This window comes from Bufo gargarizans, chromosome 11 (genome assembly GCF_014858855.1).
Source record: "Bufo gargarizans isolate SCDJY-AF-19 chromosome 11, ASM1485885v1, whole genome shotgun sequence".
Taxonomy (NCBI): domain Eukaryota; kingdom Metazoa; phylum Chordata; class Amphibia; order Anura; family Bufonidae; genus Bufo; species Bufo gargarizans.
In genome coordinates this window covers 84,784,805-84,803,122 of record NC_058090.1, presented here as the reverse complement: position 1 = coordinate 84,803,122, position 18,318 = coordinate 84,784,805, and the positions used below count along the sequence as shown (strand labels likewise).

The 18,318-nt window shown below is 39.0% G+C and overlaps 1 protein-coding gene across 1 annotated transcript in view; it reads right to left on the bottom strand.

Moving 5' to 3' along the window:
* Positions 1–5,317: 5,317 nt before the first annotated feature.
* Positions 5,318–18,318, bottom strand: part of PEA15 (proliferation and apoptosis adaptor protein 15) — a 51,090-nt gene continuing 38,089 nt past the window's right edge. Inside the window, exons 2-4 of the mRNA XM_044272060.1 lie at positions 9,528–9,705; positions 6,155–6,310; positions 5,318–5,530 (exon numbers count right to left, since the gene is read on the bottom strand). Of these exons, the coding sequence (XP_044127995.1) occupies positions 5,466–5,530; positions 6,155–6,310; positions 9,528–9,699 (393 nt within the window). The 5' untranslated portion in view covers positions 9,700–9,705 and the 3' untranslated portion in view covers positions 5,318–5,465. The remainder of the gene's footprint in view (positions 5,531–6,154; positions 6,311–9,527; positions 9,706–18,318) is intronic.

Sequence of the window (18,318 nt, the reverse complement as noted above, 5' to 3'; positions counted from 1 at the left end):
TCCTTGACATTTTCTTGCGTCTGTCATCGGGCCTGTCTGGGTGGACTGGTTAACCCCTCGTGCACTGTGTTTTTTTTCTGAGATCTGGCTGGATCGGTGACAGTTTTCACTTGTCCTGGCCTGCTGCAGTCTCCGCCCCCCCCCCCCCCCCCCGAACCATAATCATCCAGAGTCGTCAGTAGGAAGCAGGAATGTGGCTTCTCCCCCTTCTCAACTTTTGGGAACTCTCCCTGATCTGTTTTCCATCTGTTTGCTAGAAATAGCAGTAATGGGTTTGCCTTCCACAGCCTCATGGAAACAAGAATTTTCCCTTTAGATTTAGAAGTAGGAGTTGTGTGTTTTTGTAGTTGTTTTTTTTTACGTAGTTCTATAACGGCTTCAGAATAAATGTCAGTGATAGTCTGCCCCCTAGTGGTGAGTTGTTGGGGCACGATGGTAGTTGTAGTTCCATAATTATCAGTCACCACTTGGGTATTCATGCGCTATGACATAACGGGACCACAGGAGCCACATCACCTGTAAGTATCTAAACTGTCCTAAAAACTTCATAAACTGGACTTTATATTTAACCTGCTGTTATGGAACTACAAATCCCAGCATACCCTATGTGGTCAGCAGCCAGAGTGACATGTTCTAAATCTGCGATGCCCAACCTTTCGCAAAACTACAACTCCCAGCATACCCTGCTGTAGGCTGTCCAGGCATGCTGGGAATTGTAGTTTTACAACCGCTAGGGGGGGCCGCAGTGTGGGCATCACTGTTCTAAATGAATGCTTTTTTTTGGAATTCTGCATTGTGCAGTTCCTCCTGGTATCAGATGAATGAATTGACAACTGGGTGTTACCGGTGGTTGGGGGGGGAGGGGGGGAGGGTTTGGGCGGGGGTACTCAGTCCAATCAGTGCTTTAAAAGTGGGAAGAAAACACTTTAACGCTCCAGTCTGCTGGGGTTAAATAGGAAAGGATGATGAGACTCGAGGGGGACGAGAATCTGGCCGGTATGCGGGTGCTTCATGCCTGTACGGCATACTCTACATTCCTGGCCTCGTCAGGGGCAGCGACGGCCTTTCCCAGTGTCGAGGTTTTTTTTTTTCTGTGCTGAATACCGATCTCTGAATACACAGTATAGCGCCTTGCTATCTATTGTGTACTACAAGTCCCAGCATTTGCATATTTATTTATTTTTAACACGGTGGTGACTACGAACCCCTAAGCGGGGGCTCGTCCGGGAGAAAAAATTTGAGTAGGGTTTGTCACCACTTTGGACACTACCCCATCAGACCCAACGGATCTAACATCCAGAAGGGGTTAACCAGTTATCCAGTGCAGGGGTCCAAGGCACACCCATTTGGCATGGCTGGTGGGTGCCAGCGCGGTGCAGCTGTGCCTCGCAGTCCCCATTATGTGTCATTGTTCGGCCAGCTGCATCCACCTCTGTCGGCCTCCATATCATTGCTGCGTTCTCCATCGGCTTTTGTATTCAAGACGGAAATTAGGTTCTAAGAATTTTTTATTTTTTTCAAAAAATATTTTTCCCATCAAGGGCAGCAACCACGTGCGCCGCTCAGTTCTGTCATTTCCTTCCTGCTGTTTCAAGGCTTCGTAACTCTAAGCATTTTTAACCCCTTATCTTTATTTTTCCCTTTTTTTTTTTTCATGATTACCTATATTTCTTCGATATTTAAAAAAATTTTGTTTTTGGAATTGTGTGTAAGTATAACCACTGAGCTATTCAATAAACTCTATCTGTATAGCATCACCTGCTGCTTGTTTTTTTCCTTATTTCTTGTCCACCTCACTGAGATGGTCGCACATGCTCAGTTTAAATCTTCAACTGCCACCAGCCCCATGTTCAGTTAGAAGCTGTGGCAGTTACAGCAGAAAGGACACGCACCCTGAGCTGTGATAGGGAGAGAGCTGCAGCAGAAAGGACATTCCGCGTGAGATGTAATAGGGAGAAAGCTGCAGCAGAAAGGACATTCCCCCGTGAGCTGTAATAGGGAGAGAGCAGCAGCAGAAAGGACACACAACCTGAGCTGTGATGGGGAGAGAGCTGCAGCAGAAAGGACATTCCCCATGAGCTGTAATAGGGAGAGAACTGCAGCAGAAAGGACATTCCCCGTGAACTGTAATAGGGAGAGAGCTGCAGCAGAAAGGGCATTCCCCATGAACTGTAATAGGATATATTTCCACTGGACCGGGGGTCGAGTGGAGGGGTGGACCGTAGGCGCAAAAACGCAACCAGAGTATTTTTAGAAACCAATGGTTTTTTTATTATTGTTATAGTGACCTATATATAGTCTCCTTGGCCATGAACTGTAATAGGGAGAGAGCTGCAGCAGAAAGGGCATTCCCCGTGAACTGTAATAGGGAGATAGCTGCAGCAGAAAGGGCATTCCCCATGAACTGTAATAGGGAGAGAGCTGCAGCTGAAAGGGCATTCCCCGTGAACTGTAATAGGGAGAGAGCTGCAGCAGAAAGGACATTCCCCGTGAGCTGTAATAGGGAGAGAACTGCAGCAGAAAGGACATTCTCCGTGAGCTGTAATAGGGAGATAGCTGCAGCAGAAGGGGCATTCCCCGTGAACTGTAATAGGGAGAGAGCTGCAGCAGAAAGGACATTCTCCGTGAGCTGTAATAGGGAGATAGCTGCAGCAGAAGGGGCATTCCCCGTGAACTGTAATAGGGAGAGAGCTGCAGCACAAAGGGCATTCCCCGTGAACTGTAATAGGGAGAGAGCTGCAGCAGAAGGGGCATTCCCCGTGAACTGTAATAGGGAGAGAGCTGCAGCAGAAAGGACATTCCCCGTGAGCTGTAATAGGGAGAGAGCTGCAGCAGAAAGGACATTCTCCGTGAGCTGTAATAGGGAGATAGCTGCAGCAGAAGGGGCATTCCCCGTGAACTGTAATAGGGAGAGAGCTGCAGCAGAAAGGACATTCCCCGTGAGCTGTAATAGGGAGAGAACTGCAGCAGAAAGGACATTCTCCGTGAGCTGTAATAGGGAGATAGCTGCAGCAGAAGGGGCATTCCCCGTGAACTGTAATAGGGAGAGAGCTGCAGCAGAAAGGACATTCTCTGTGAGCTGTAATAGGGAGATAGCTGCAGCAGAAGGGGCATTCCCCGTGAACTGTAATAGGGAGAGAGCTGCAGCAGAAAGGGCATTCTCCGTGAACTGTAATAGGGAGAGAGCTGCAGCAGAAAGGGCATTCCCCGTGAACTGTAATAGGGAGAGAGCTGCAGCAGAAAGGACATTCCCCGTGAGATGTAATAGGGAGAGAGCTGCAGCAGAAAGGACATGCCCTGTGAGATGTAATAGGGAGAGAGCTGCAGCAGAAAGGACATTCCCCGTGAGCTGTGAAAGGGAGAGAGCTGCAGCAGAAAGGACATTCCCCGTGAGCTGTGAAAGGGAGAGAGCTGCAGCAGAAAGGACATTCCCCGTGAGCTGTGATAGGGAGAGAGCTGCAGCAGAATGGACATTCCCCATGAGATGTAATAGGGAGAGAGCTGAAGCAGAAAGGACATGCCCTGTGAGATGTAATAGGGAGAGAGCTGTAGCAGAAAGGACATTCCCCGTGAGCTGTGATAGGGAGAGAGCTGCAGCATAAAGGACATTCCCCGTGAGTTGTAATAGGGAGAGAGCTGCAGCAGAAAGGACATTCCCCTTGAGCTGTGATAGGGAGAGAGCTGCAGCAGAAAGGACATTCCCCATGAGTTGTAATAGGGAGAGAGCTGCAGCAGAAAGGACATTCCCCGTGAGCTGTGATAGGGAGAGAGCTGCAGCACAAAGGACATTCCCCGTGAGTTGTAATAGGGAGAGAGCTGCAGCAGAACGGACACGTCCCTGAGCTGTGATGGGGAGAGAGCTTCAGCAGAAAGGACACACCCCTGAGCTGTGATAGGGAGAGAGCTGCAGCAGAAAGGACACGCCCCTGAACTGTCAACCTGAATAATTGGAGCAATGAATGTGGAGCTCTCGTGATCCATGTCAGGTACAGGGCTGGTTCTAGCTTTGTTAGGAAGAGACTGTCATGTATTATATGATGTCTGATTTTCATGTTTTTATATCATGGCACAAGCCCTTCAAAGGGGTTTTCTGGGATCCACATCCACAGGGATCGGCCATCAGCATCAGTGGGGTCTGACTCTTGGCATATTACCATAGGTTGCTTGTGGTATTGCAGCTCACTTCACTTGAATGGGGCTGACTTGCAATACCACAACCAACCAGTGGGCAAGAATGACACTGATTCTAGAAGGCAACCATCTTACGACCCCTTTAAATCTGCCTGATGTCTCTCCAGGTATCTACTTATATATTGCACCTACTACCTACGGTATATGTCGTTCCTTCTATTATTAACACATCAGTTTTCCCTAAATTTCCACCATTTCTGAAAGCCTTTTAATGAAGCACAAGGTTCCCCGATTACTTAACATTTTATTCTCCATCTTTTTCCCCCCTACAAAGTCATCCTACGACACTTGAATGCATTTTTTGGTTTAGTGGGGATGACCTATTTTTTTATGTATTGTTGGCTTCTGTTCTCTCAGAATCTAATGTTGAGTCTCCCTATGACAATGTCTAAAGAGACTTCAAGGACATGGAGGTAAATTAGTTTTTTGTTCCAGTAGAATTTTTGATTTGCCGGTTTTGGCTTCCATGTTTTTCATTGTTTTGAACCCCTTTACTCTCCAGCTTCACTGCTGTCACGTAAAAATAATTTTGTTGTATGAAATTAAAATTATAAAACCAAAAGCGTTGACTTATAGTCTATACATTGGAATGTTCAGAGGAGACCAATCACCATGTCCTTCAAGAAAGTGCACCTGTAACGGTAGACCGCCATTTCAAGACTGGTTTCTTTTCTGTAGGAATCAGTGAAGGTCACTGTGGCCTACAGTCCAAAAATCAGTCCTGACTTCAAAATGGCTGCCTTCTTAGGGTACAGGACATAAATACATGTTAATACATATAGACACGGCACACCATCACACACTCAATGCTCTCCTGACTGCACTACGCACTCTGTTTCCACCACAGTCATGGCCAACCGGGTCGAAACAACGAGGGGAAAATGTACAAGGGCCTCATTTCCATTTGCATAGAAATCTCCAAACCACAAAAAAAAAAATGATAACCATATTTAGCCACGTTATCCCACGAGAAGGATATATATATATATATATATAATATATAAAATAAAAAAAATGCTTCTACTTAAACACACGCTTACGAAACGCATCGTAGGACAGACTGCAGGTCACGGAGCACACACAACGGGATTAGGACTCTTGTTAGTGGTCATCAGTGGGTGCGGGTTTTCCTTTCGCTCCCCGTCCCCCTCCCAAATCTCTACTCCTGTGGTGGGATAAATCAGGGCGAGACCAGGGAGGTGTAAGGTAAACAAGAAATAGAACAACGGAGACCAAACAGGATTGAGTCTTCTCTCTTTCTCCCTTTGCGTTTTTCAGGCTTTCTTTGGTGGTGGGGCCAATTTGATGATTTCTTCTTCTGAAGGCTGCCTTATAATATCTGAAAAAAAGAAAAGGAAACATGTGTAGAAGAATCAAGGTAGATATAGACTGGCAGATGACCCTAACTGTCTTTAGACCCAGTGGTCGAAGGACACCAATCTACCCCCAAAAAGTTACAGTCAGTGCTTCCATGCCCAAGCACCACCCAAAGTTGACTGACTCTTTGGCATCTGTGGAGCAACAGTTATGCATGGAATTTAATGGAGATCACAAGTAACGTTGACTAGGCGCTCATTTGGCCTACAGCAATCTCTCCTGACCCACCACGTTACACATGCTTGTTTGGCTCGGGTGAGTGTGCATGTGTTCTCAATGAGGATAGGGGAGCATGGGTTGAGTTTGACAAAGATTAATCTAATGTGCATGGCAAGGGTAGGAGAAGGGTGCACAGCTGTCCATGTACTCCTAGCCATACCATTATTCCAACTGGATGAAAATTCCTGGACCAGATAGACTTTTCAATGCTTCTCCTAACCAAAAACATTTACAAAATTTAACGGGGTCCTTGTACCAAGGTCACTGTGTTAACTGACTGTGTCAAGGCAACAAGTTGAGGAAACTTTTTGTGAACCTACATCTATACACCATCCATGTTAGCGCACTAGCCTGTATAATAACATACCTTTGTATTTCTTAGCGCTAGGGATCCGAGTGAGTTTCGTATCAAGTTCCTCTTCTGCTGAAATTTTCAGAACTTTGGTCCTGTAGTCGATGACCATGGTGAGAAGGTCGGGACGTCGAGAGATCTCAAAAATGTGTTCTATGTATGAGAGGTTATCTGAAAAAAAAAAAAAAAAAAAGAAAATTGTCATCCTAGAAGATAGTCGCTTACACACTGGATAATAACCGTCCCGGTTGTGTGAACATGCTGGGAATTGTGGTTATGCCATGCACATTAGATGAGTGTCTTCTGAACCTACAGATTTGTAAAATGAATGAGGAACTCTTGGCTTTTCCACCTGACGGCCAGACGCTTAGTAGGTGAGATGTGGGCCACAGCAGTTGAATTCAGGAGGGCATATGTGGTCGCTGTCAGAGAAGGTGGCTTGGATGGCCCTGTAGGTATTGGCACACCGGGAATGTTCCCTGCAAGGTCTAGGGTCAATCAACCCCTGATGTATGGGAAGTGTCAGGATGAATAGCTGTTGGCCAAATCAGTGTATGGCCAGCCTATGTCTACAGAGAAGGGTGTCGTATGATCCCTCGTAGCTCAGATGAATGGTTCTACAGGTTGCAGTATTGCAATTCAACCCCCTTCACTTCTATGGGACTGAGCAGCAGAACCAAAAACAACCCAAGGACATGCGGTGCTTGATTTGCAGCCTTGGCTGCTGTTCGAAAATAAAATTTCTCCTTGTGTTTGTCAGAAAAGAAGCCTAATTGTCAGATCGGGTTTGCAGATGAGAGCCTGATGGCCGGGTGACATAAGGTACAATGCTTCAGTTGTTTAGATTTAGGGTGGTTCAGGCTTTCACAGATTGTTCTGCCGAATAACAAAGGCCTAGTCCTTGCATTTACTTCGGGTGAATAGATGACCCTGTCCCGGCACATCCCCCTTCACTGCCGCCCCCCGATCACAGTGAACAAATGTTCCTCCTTGTAAATGTCTTTAGGTAGGTTTTTATGTTCCTTGCGCTCAGGAAAACCCTCAGTCAGATCTTCTCTACTTGTGATATATTATTGATACAGCTCACTCGAAAGGTCTCAACGTCTTGACAGACTGGTAGCAACATGGCCGGGAGAACTGGGACCATCAATGGGTCGCTCGTGAATAATGCATACTGTTCATGCCCCGGCTCCAAGCATAGGAATTTGTGAGTGGCTGGAAAGATAAGAATAGCCAAGTTCTGCGACTGTATTCCTTTTCTTTGGCTGTAGAGGAGTTTCTCATTTCATGCTTCTTGTAGTGGTATCTTGACACCTTAAAGTGAGACAACCTTAATCTGCGTATGAAAAGGGGAGTCAAGCTTATTGAGGCTCCTCACCCTCGTAAAGGTGGTGGGCCTGATGGGTATGGTGCATTAAACCATCTGAATCCTATGGGTTAAGGACCTTACCCATGAACCAAACTGAGATGACGATAGGACCCTATCCTAATCTAGGTTCAATCTACTAGAACAAAGAATTTGGTATCTAGTTTAAGATGGACATATTATGGACATAACACTAACGTCGATGAGCTAAAGTCTCCATTTTTCAACTCTCGAATGGCAGCAGCAGACAGGACCTATGCCCTTGCACGAGGTGTCTCCATCCCCAAGCCTCGATAGCTTCACGATCCTGCACGCCTTTCTTATGTGCTCACAGATCAAAACACAAATTGCTTGGAGATACAGGGACCAAGCTTCACGTTGCCAAGGAACCTGGTTGGCAATGAGATGCCGAAGCTCAGGAAAGGTCACCCAGTTCCAGCGCTTCAATGTAGAGAGAAATGTCACTTTAATTATTTTGTGAAAATGACAATCTCCTGTGCAAACAAGAATGGAGATAAGGAGGGGAGGTGCGCTGCTCTTCACCATAACTGATCATCAAGAATTGGGTCGGTGACCATAGACAAACAGATGACCAGTAATATCAATAACCTGTTATGGTCCTGGAGGTGGACTCTCTAAGATCTCAAGCTCAGCTGCATATACATGGTGCTGGAATTGGCACTTGGTGGAGGGGCATTTGATGCAGGAATCACCCAATCCTTCTTATATAGCTTTATGGTTGGGCCAGCTGATGGACTGCATGGGGCGTAGGGTGGTGAAGCGGGTGTTGGGTGGAAGCGAGAAGAGGCTCCATTTTGATTTTACTTTATTCCCAACCTTCTCAATTCATATGGAATTTAGGCTGGCATTGCCTAAGGCTACATGCACACGACCGTGCCGTTTTTTGCGGTCTGCAAACCGCAGATCCGCAAAAAATGGAAGCCGCCCGTGTGCCTTCCGCAATTTGCGAAACTGAACGGTCGGCCCATTGTAGACATGCCTATTCTTGTACGCACAACGGACAAGAATAGGACATGCTATATTTTTTTTTGCGGGACCTCGGAACGGAGCAACGCATGCGGACAGCACACTGAGTGCTGTCCGCATCTTTTGCGGCCCCATTGAAGTGAATGGGTCTTAAAATTCTGATCCAACTCTTTAATGCTACTAATTTGGGATTGATGGGGGAGGGGGGGAGCCCATATCTGACACCGTGGAAATCGATGATGATTTGAACACCTTGGAGATTTATTTATGGAACACTAGAAATATGGATCGGTGAAGATATGGCGGCATTGTACATCATTTATATGCGCTGGACAAGTACAATGTTCTTTTATATTTTGCCCGGAGTCTTGAAATAAATCTTAGTCTAATAGATGACAAGGGGTTAAACGTTGTCGCAGTGGCGGGGGGAGCAGCATCGCTGGCGGTGGTCCCTTCGAAGGCATCAGACAAGCATTGGCATAGCAACAGAAGACTCTAACACAAGCCTGACCAGCGCTGTACTGAGAAGTGATGTAGAGGCCTCGTCCCTCCCTCCTACCGCGCCGCAGGATGCGGCCGCTCCTGTAATTATTCCTTATGTCCCCAATATAGAGAAAATAGCGCCAGACTGAGTGCTCCTCCGAGGCTTGTGTTTCTGAGAAAAATAGTGTGAATGCGTCAGAGCTATACTTGCATTTACACATACCAATAAATACTCAGAACCATTTTTTATATATTTTTTTAAATCTGGAAACCATCAGCAAGCTGCTGTAGGTTGACATCCTGGTGATTTGAATGTTTATGTCATAATGATCGTCTGGCATGCGTGATAAACCACAGATAATCACAGATGATATAATACGTTTCAGCACCATCTTGTTGATGGTTTCCAGGTATTACCAGTTTACCTCCTGTAGGACAGCTTCAGCAATAAATAGAGCCCTGCCCATATCCAGGACAAGCTCTGTAATAAGGAGAGGAGGGAATATTAAGATCCATTCCACTGTGGGTCATTCCCTAATATTCAGCACTTACCTTTTGCCAACTTATCGTGTTTTTCCAGGAAATTGAACCAGTCGTGGCAGGAGGTGATTTCCTCACTCTTCTCGCTGGGGATATCCTCCTTGCAGGCTGATTTTAATTGGTCTAGATCCTCGTTGGTAATGTTTTCAGAAAGCTCCTGCAACAAAGCACCGTACTCCTCCATAGCTGCCTGGAAAAAAGATGGAGGCATTCAAAATGTGAAATAATGATTTTCCATACATAAAAGAATATAACTTCTATAATATTGCCTCCTATGTACAGGAGTATAACTACTATAATACTGCTCTTATGTACAAGAATATAACTACTATAATACTGCTCCTATGTACAAGAATATAACTACTATAATACTGCTCCTATGTACAAGAATATAACTACTATAATACTGCTCCTATGTACAAGAATATAACTACTATAATACTGCCTCCTATGTACAGGAGTATAACTACTATAATACTGCTCTTATGTACAAGAATATAACTGCTATAATACTGCTCCTATGTACAATAATATAACTACTATAATACTGCTCCTATATACAAGAATATAACTACTATAATACTGCTCCTATGTACAAGAATATAACTACTATAATACTGCCTCCTATGTACAAGAATATAACTACTATAATACTGCTCCTATGTACAAGAATATAACTACTATAATATTGCTCTTATGTAGAGGAATATAACTGCTATAATACTGCCTCCTATGTACAAGACTATAACTACTATAATACTGCTTCTATAGACAAGAATATAACTACTATAATACTGCCCCTTCTGTGCAAGAATATAACTACTATAATACTGCTCCTATGTACAAGAATATAACTACTATAATACTGCTCCTATGTACAAGAATATAACTACTATAATACTGCTCCTATGTACAAGAATATAACTACTATAATACTGCTCCTATGTACAAAAATATAACTTCTATAATACTGCTCCTATGTACAAGACTATAACTACTATAATACTGCTTCTATAGACAAGAATATAACTACTATAATACTGCTCCCATGTACAAGAATATAACTACTATAATACTGCTCCTATGTACAAGAATATAACTCCTATAATACTGCCCCTATGTACAAGAATATAACTACTATAATACTGCTCCCTATGTACAAGAATATAACTACTATAATACTGCTCCTATGTACAAGAATATAACTACTATAATACTGCTCCTTTATACAAGAATATAACTACTATAATACTGCTCCCTATGTACAAGAATATAACTACTATAATACTTCTCCTATGGTACAGAATATAACTACTATAATACTGCTCCTTTATACAAGATATAACTACTATAATACTGCCCCCTATGTACAAGAATATACTGCTATAATACTGCTCCTATGTACAAGAATATAACTACTATAATACTGCATCCTATGTACAAGAATATAACTACTATAATACTGCTCCTATGTACAAGAATATACACTACTATAAAACTGGCCCTACTATTACAGAATATAAACTACTAAATACTGCCTCCTATGGACAAGAAATATACTACTATAATACTGTTCCGATTACAAGAATATAACTACTATAATACTGCTCCTATGTACAAGAATAACTACGTATATACTGCCTCCTATGTACAGGAATATAACTACTAAAGACTGCTCCTTGTACAGAGAATATAACTATATAAATACTGGCCTCCTATGTACAATATATAACTACTGTAATCTGCATCCTATGTACGGAATCTAACTAATATAATACTGCCTCCTTGTCAAGAATATAACTACGTTATACTGCCCTATGTACAAGAATATAACTACTGTAATACTGCTCCTATTACAAGAATATAACTACTATTCATACTCTGCCACTATGTCACAAGAATAAACTACTGTAATACTGCCCTCCTATGTACCGGAATATAACTCTTATTACTTCTCCGATGTAACAAGAAAATATAACTACCGTAATAATACTGCCCTATGTACAAGAATATAACTACTATAATACTGCTCCTATGTACAAGAATATAACTACTATAATACTGCTCCTATGTACAAGAATATAACTGCTATAATACTGCTCCTATGTACAAGAATATAACTACTATAATACTGCTCCTATGTACAAGAATATAACTACTATAATACTGCTCCTATGTACAAGAATATAACTACTATAATACTGCCTCCTATGTACAAGAATATAACTACTATAATACTGCCTCCTATGTACAAGAATATAACTACTATAATACTGCTCTCTATGTACAAGAATATAACTACTATAATACTGCTCCTATGTACAAGATATAACTACTATAATACTGCTCCTATGTACAAGATATAACTACTATAATACTGCTCCTATGTACAAGAATATAACTACTATAATACTGCTCCTATGTACAAGAATATAACTACTATAACTGCTCCTATGTACAAGAATATAACTACTATAATACTGCTCCTATGTACAAGAATATAACTACTATAATACTGCTCCTATGTACAAGAATATAACTACTATAATACTGCTCCTATGTACAAGAATATAACTACTATAATACTGCTCCTATGTACAAGAATACTACTATAATACTGCTCCTATGTACAAGAATATACTATAATACTGCTCCTATGTACAAGAATATAACTACTATAATACTGCTCCTATGTACAAGAATATAACTACTATAATACTGCTCCTATGTACAAGAATATAACTACTATAATACTGCTCCTATGTACAAGAATATAACTACTATAATACTGCCTCCTATGTACAATATAACTACTATAATACTGCTCCTATGTACAAGAATATAACTACTATAATACTGCTCCTATGTACAAGAATATAACTATAATACTGCTCCTATGTACAAGAATATAACTACTATAATACTGCTCCTATGTACAAGAATATAACTACTATAATACTCTATACAAGAATAACTACTATAATACTGCTCCTATGTACAAGAATATAACTACTATAATACTGCTCCTATGTACAAGAATATAACTACTATAATACTGCTCCTATGTACAAGAATATAACTACTATAATACTGCTCCTATGTACAGAATATAACTACTATAATACTGCTCCTATGTACAAGAATATAACTACTATAATACTGCTCCTATGTACAAGAATATAACTACTATAATACTGCTCCTATGTACAAGAATATAACTACTATAATACTGCTCCTATGTACAAGAATATAACTACTATAATACTGCTCCTATGTACAAGAATATAACTACTATAATACTGCCCTATGTACAAGAATATAACTTATAATACTGCTCCTATGTACAAGAATATAACTACTATAATACTGCTCCTATGTACAAGAATATAACTACTATAATACTGCTCCTATGTACAAGAATATAACTACTATAATACTGCTCCTATGTACAAGATATATAATACTGCCTCATAGAAATATACAAGAATATAACTACTATAATACTGCTCCTATGTACAAGAATATAACTACTATAATACTGCTCCTATGTACAAGAATATACTACTATAATACTGCTCTCCTATGTACAAGAATATAACTACTATAATACTGCTCCTATGTACAAGAATAAACTACTATAATACTGCTCCTATGTACAAGAATATAACTACTATAATACTGCTCCTATGTACAAGAATATACTATAATACTGCTCCTATGTACAAGAATATAACTACTATAATACTGCTCCTATGTACAAGATATAACTACTATAATACTGCTCCTATGTACAAGAATATAACTACTATAATACTGCTCCTATGTACAAGAATATAACTACTATAATACTGCTCCTATGTACAAGAATATAACTACTATAATACTGCTCCTATGTACAAGAATATAACTACTATAATACTGCTCCTATGTACAAGAATATAACTACTATAATACTGCTCCTATGTACAAGAATATACTACTATAATACTGCCTCCTATATACAAGAAATAACTACTATAATACTGCTCCTATGTACAAGAATATAACTACTATAATACTGCTCCTATGTACAAGAATATAACTACTATAATACTGCTCCTATGTACAAGACATATAACTACTATAATACTGCTCCTATGTACAAGAATATAACTACTATAATACTGCTCCTATGTACAAGAATATAACTTACTATAATACTGCTCCTATGTACAAGACTATAACTACTATAATACTGCTCCTATGTACAAAGAATATAACTACTATAATACTGCTCCTATGTACAAGAATATAACTACTATATACTGCCTCCTAGTACAAGAATATAACTACTATAATACTGCTCCTATGCCAAGAATATAACTACTATAATACTGCTCTATTACACAAGCAATATAACTACTATAAAGACCTAGCGCTCCTATGTAGCAAGAATATAACTACTATAATACTGGCTCCTATGTACAAGAATATAACTACTATAATACTGCTCCTATGTACAAGAATATAACTCTATAATACTGCTCCTAGGTACAAGAATATAACTACTATAATACTGCTCCTATGTACAAGAATATACTACTATAATACTGCTCCTATGTACGAAGAATATAACTACTATAATACTGCTCCTATGTACAAAGAATATAACTACTATAATACTGCTCCTATGTACAAGAATATAACTACTATAATACTGCCTCCTATGTACAAGAATATAACTACTATAATACTGCTCCTATGTACAAGAATATAACTACTATAATACTGCTCCTATGTACAAGAATATAACTACTATAATACTGCCCTATGTACAAGAATATAACTACTATAATACTGCTCCTATGTACAAGAATATAACTACTATAATACTGCCCTATGTACAAGAATATAACTACTATAATACTGCTCCTATGTACAAGAATATAACTACTATAATACTGCTCCTCCTATGTACAAGAATATAACTACTATAATACTGCTCCTATGTACAAGAATATAACTACTATAATACTGCTCCTATGTACAAGAATATAACTACTATAATACTGCTCCTATGTACAAGAATATAACTACTATATACTGCTCCTATGTACAAGAATATAACTACTATAATACTGCCCCTATGTACAAGAATATAACTACTATAATACTGCTCCTATGTACAAGAATATAACTACTATAATACTGCTCCTATGTACAAGAATATAACTACTATAATACTGCCTCCTATGTACAAGAATATAACTACTATAATACTGCCCTCTGTACAGAATATATATATAATACTGCCTCCTATACAAGAATATAAAGAATATAACTACTATAATACTGCTCCTATGTACAAGAATATAACTACTATAATACTGCTCCTATGTACAAGAATATAACTACTATAATACTGCTCCTATGTACAAGAATATACTACTATAATACTGCTCCTATGTACAAGAATATAACTACTATAATACTGCTCCTATGTACAAGAATATAACTACTATAATACTGCCTCCTATGTACAAGAATATAACTACTATAATACTGCTCCTATGTACAAGAATATAACTACTATAATACTGCCCTATGTACAAGAATATAACTACTATAATACTGCTCCTATGTACAAGAATATAACTACTATAATACTGCTCCTATGTACAAGAATATAACTACTATAATACTGCTCCTATGTACAAGAATATAACTACTATAATACTGCTCCTATGTACAAGAATATAACTACTATAATACTGCTCCTATGTACAAGAATATAACTACTATAATACTGCTCCTATGTACAAGAATATAACTACTATAATACTGCTCCTATGTACAAGAATATAACTACTATAATACTGCTCCTATGTACAAGAATATAACTACTATAATACTGCTCCTATGTACAAGAATATAACTACTATAATACTGCTCCTATGTACAAGAATATAACTACTATAATACTGCTCCTATGTACAAGAATATAACTACTATATACTGCCTCCTATGTACAAGAATATACTACTATAATACTGCTCCTATGTACAAGAATATAACTACTATAATACTGCTCCTATGTACAAGAATATAACTACTATAATACTGCTCCTATGTACAAGAATATAACTACTATAATACTGCTCCTATGTACAAGAATATAACTACTATAATACTGCTCCTATGTACAAGAATATAACTATAATACTGCCTCCTATGTACAAGAATATAACTACTATAATACTGCTCCTATGTACAAGAATATAACTACTATAATACTGCTCCTATGTACAAGAATATAACTACTATAATACTGCTCCTATGTACAAGAATATAACTACTATAATACTGCTCCTATGTACAAGAATATAACTACTATAATACTGCTCCTATGTACAAGAATATAACTACTATAATACTGCTCCTATGTACAAGAATATAACTACTATAATACTGCTCCTATGTACAAGAATATAACTACTATAATACTGCTCCTATGTACAAGAATATAACTACTATAATACTGCCCTATGTACAAGAATATAACTACTATAATACTGCTCCTATGTACAAGAATATAACTACTATAATACTGCTCCTATGTACAAGAATATAACTACTATAATACTGCTCCTATGTACAAGAATATAACTACTATAATCTACTGCTCTGTACAAGATATATACTATAATACTGCCTCTAAATGTATAAGAATATAACTACTATAATACTGCTCCTATGTACAAGAATATAACTACTATAATACTGCTCCTATGTACAAGAATATAACTACTATAATACTGCTCCTATGTACAAGAATATAACTACTATAATACTGCTCCTATGTACAAGAATATAACTACTATAACTGCCCCTATGTACAAGAATAACTACTATAATACTGCTCCTATGTACAAGAATATAACTACTATAATACTGCTCCTATGTACAAGAATATAACTACTATAATACTGCTCCTATGTACAAGAATATAACTACTATAATACTGCCTCCTATGTACAAGAATATAACTACTATAATACTGCTCCTATGTACAAGAATATAACTACTATAATACTGCTCCTATGTACAAGAATATAACTACTATAATACTGCTCCTATGTACAAGAATATAACTACTATAATACTGCTCCTATGTACAAGAATATAACTACTATAATACTGCTCCTATGTACAAGAATATAACCTATAATACTGCTCCTATGTACAAGAATATAACTATAATACTGCTCCTATGTACAAGAATATAACTACTATAATACTGCTCCTATGTACAAGAATATAACTACTATAATACTGCCTCCTATGTACAAGAATATAACTACTATAATACTGCTCCTATGTACAAGAATACTACTATAATACTGCTCCTATGTACAAGAATATAACTACTATAATACTGCTCCTATGTACAAGAATATAACTACTATAATACTGCTCCTATGTACAAGAATATAACTACTATAATACTGCTCCTATGTACAAGATATAACTACTATAATACTGCTCCTATGTACAAGAATATAACTACTATAATACTGCTCCTATGTACAAGAATATAACTACTATAATACTGCCTCCTATGTACAAGAATATAACTACTATAATACTGCTCCTATGTACAAGAAATAACTACTATAATACTGCTCCTATATACAAGAATATAACTACTATAATACTGCTCCTATGTACAAGAATATAACTGCTATAATACTGCCTCCTATGTAGAAGAATATAACTCCTATAATAACTATAATGAAATAGTAATATTACTGGATAGGTGTAGGATGTGAGGGAAGTAACAGATTGTATGCCTCTTGTTTGATGAGCGGTTATTGCCATGGTGTCCTTAGTATCTGTTTGCTGCGCACTCTCCGGTACTGGCAGAGCCGAGGTGATGAAGTGTTAATGACACAACACCCATCAGTGTCCCTGTTTATCTTCAGACTTCACACCCTTTGTGCCGAGATCAGAATTCTCTACATTGCTATGAATTAACAGCTTCCGTTTCCTGATGAGATGTCGCTACAGTTGATACACAGTTATATGTCACTAGGAGAGGGGACATCACCGAGGGACTAGTTTTGATGAATTTTACCCATTTGTAGTTCTTCACTTATTGTCCACGACTACCTGTCCGACACCTAAGAGTTCTCACAAGGAGGAAACTGGTTGCATGCAGCGTGTTTTCTCCAAACTTGACTCTTGTTAAACTCGTCTTTGGTTGTGCAGATTTTTACTTTTGGGTCACCAGCGCTTGTCCTACAGTAGGGTATCCAGACTAGGGTGAAACAGGTTGTCCGAAGGCTCATGTCGACAATCTGGCAGTTTTTGAAAATGTACGCATTTTTGTGACCCTTCTCATTGTGTTATTGATATAATTCCTGTGGCGACCAAACGATGGAAAGAGAGATTTTCTGTAGCCTCATTTCTACAAATTGTTTGAAGTTCTTCACAGGAACCTATCCTTCACTAAGGAGTGCAAAAAAGTGCACAACAGGTTGTCTGTAGGCCGATGACGGCAAACAATTCAGGATGTTTGTAATCCTTCTTATTGTTTTACACTAATTCCATTACAGACCACAGCAACCTCACCTGTACAAGTGAGTCCAACCATGGATGAAACAGGTTCTTATCCACCAGGGACAGTCATAGACAGTAGAGGGCCCCGTGCAAAAATAGTTTATAACCTAGCACTTCTTGTCCCTTACTGTGACTCTCCAGTCATCCAAAGGCTCACAATCTAAAAGTAAATTCGAGCCAATGGTACCTTGTTACCTTTTTTGTT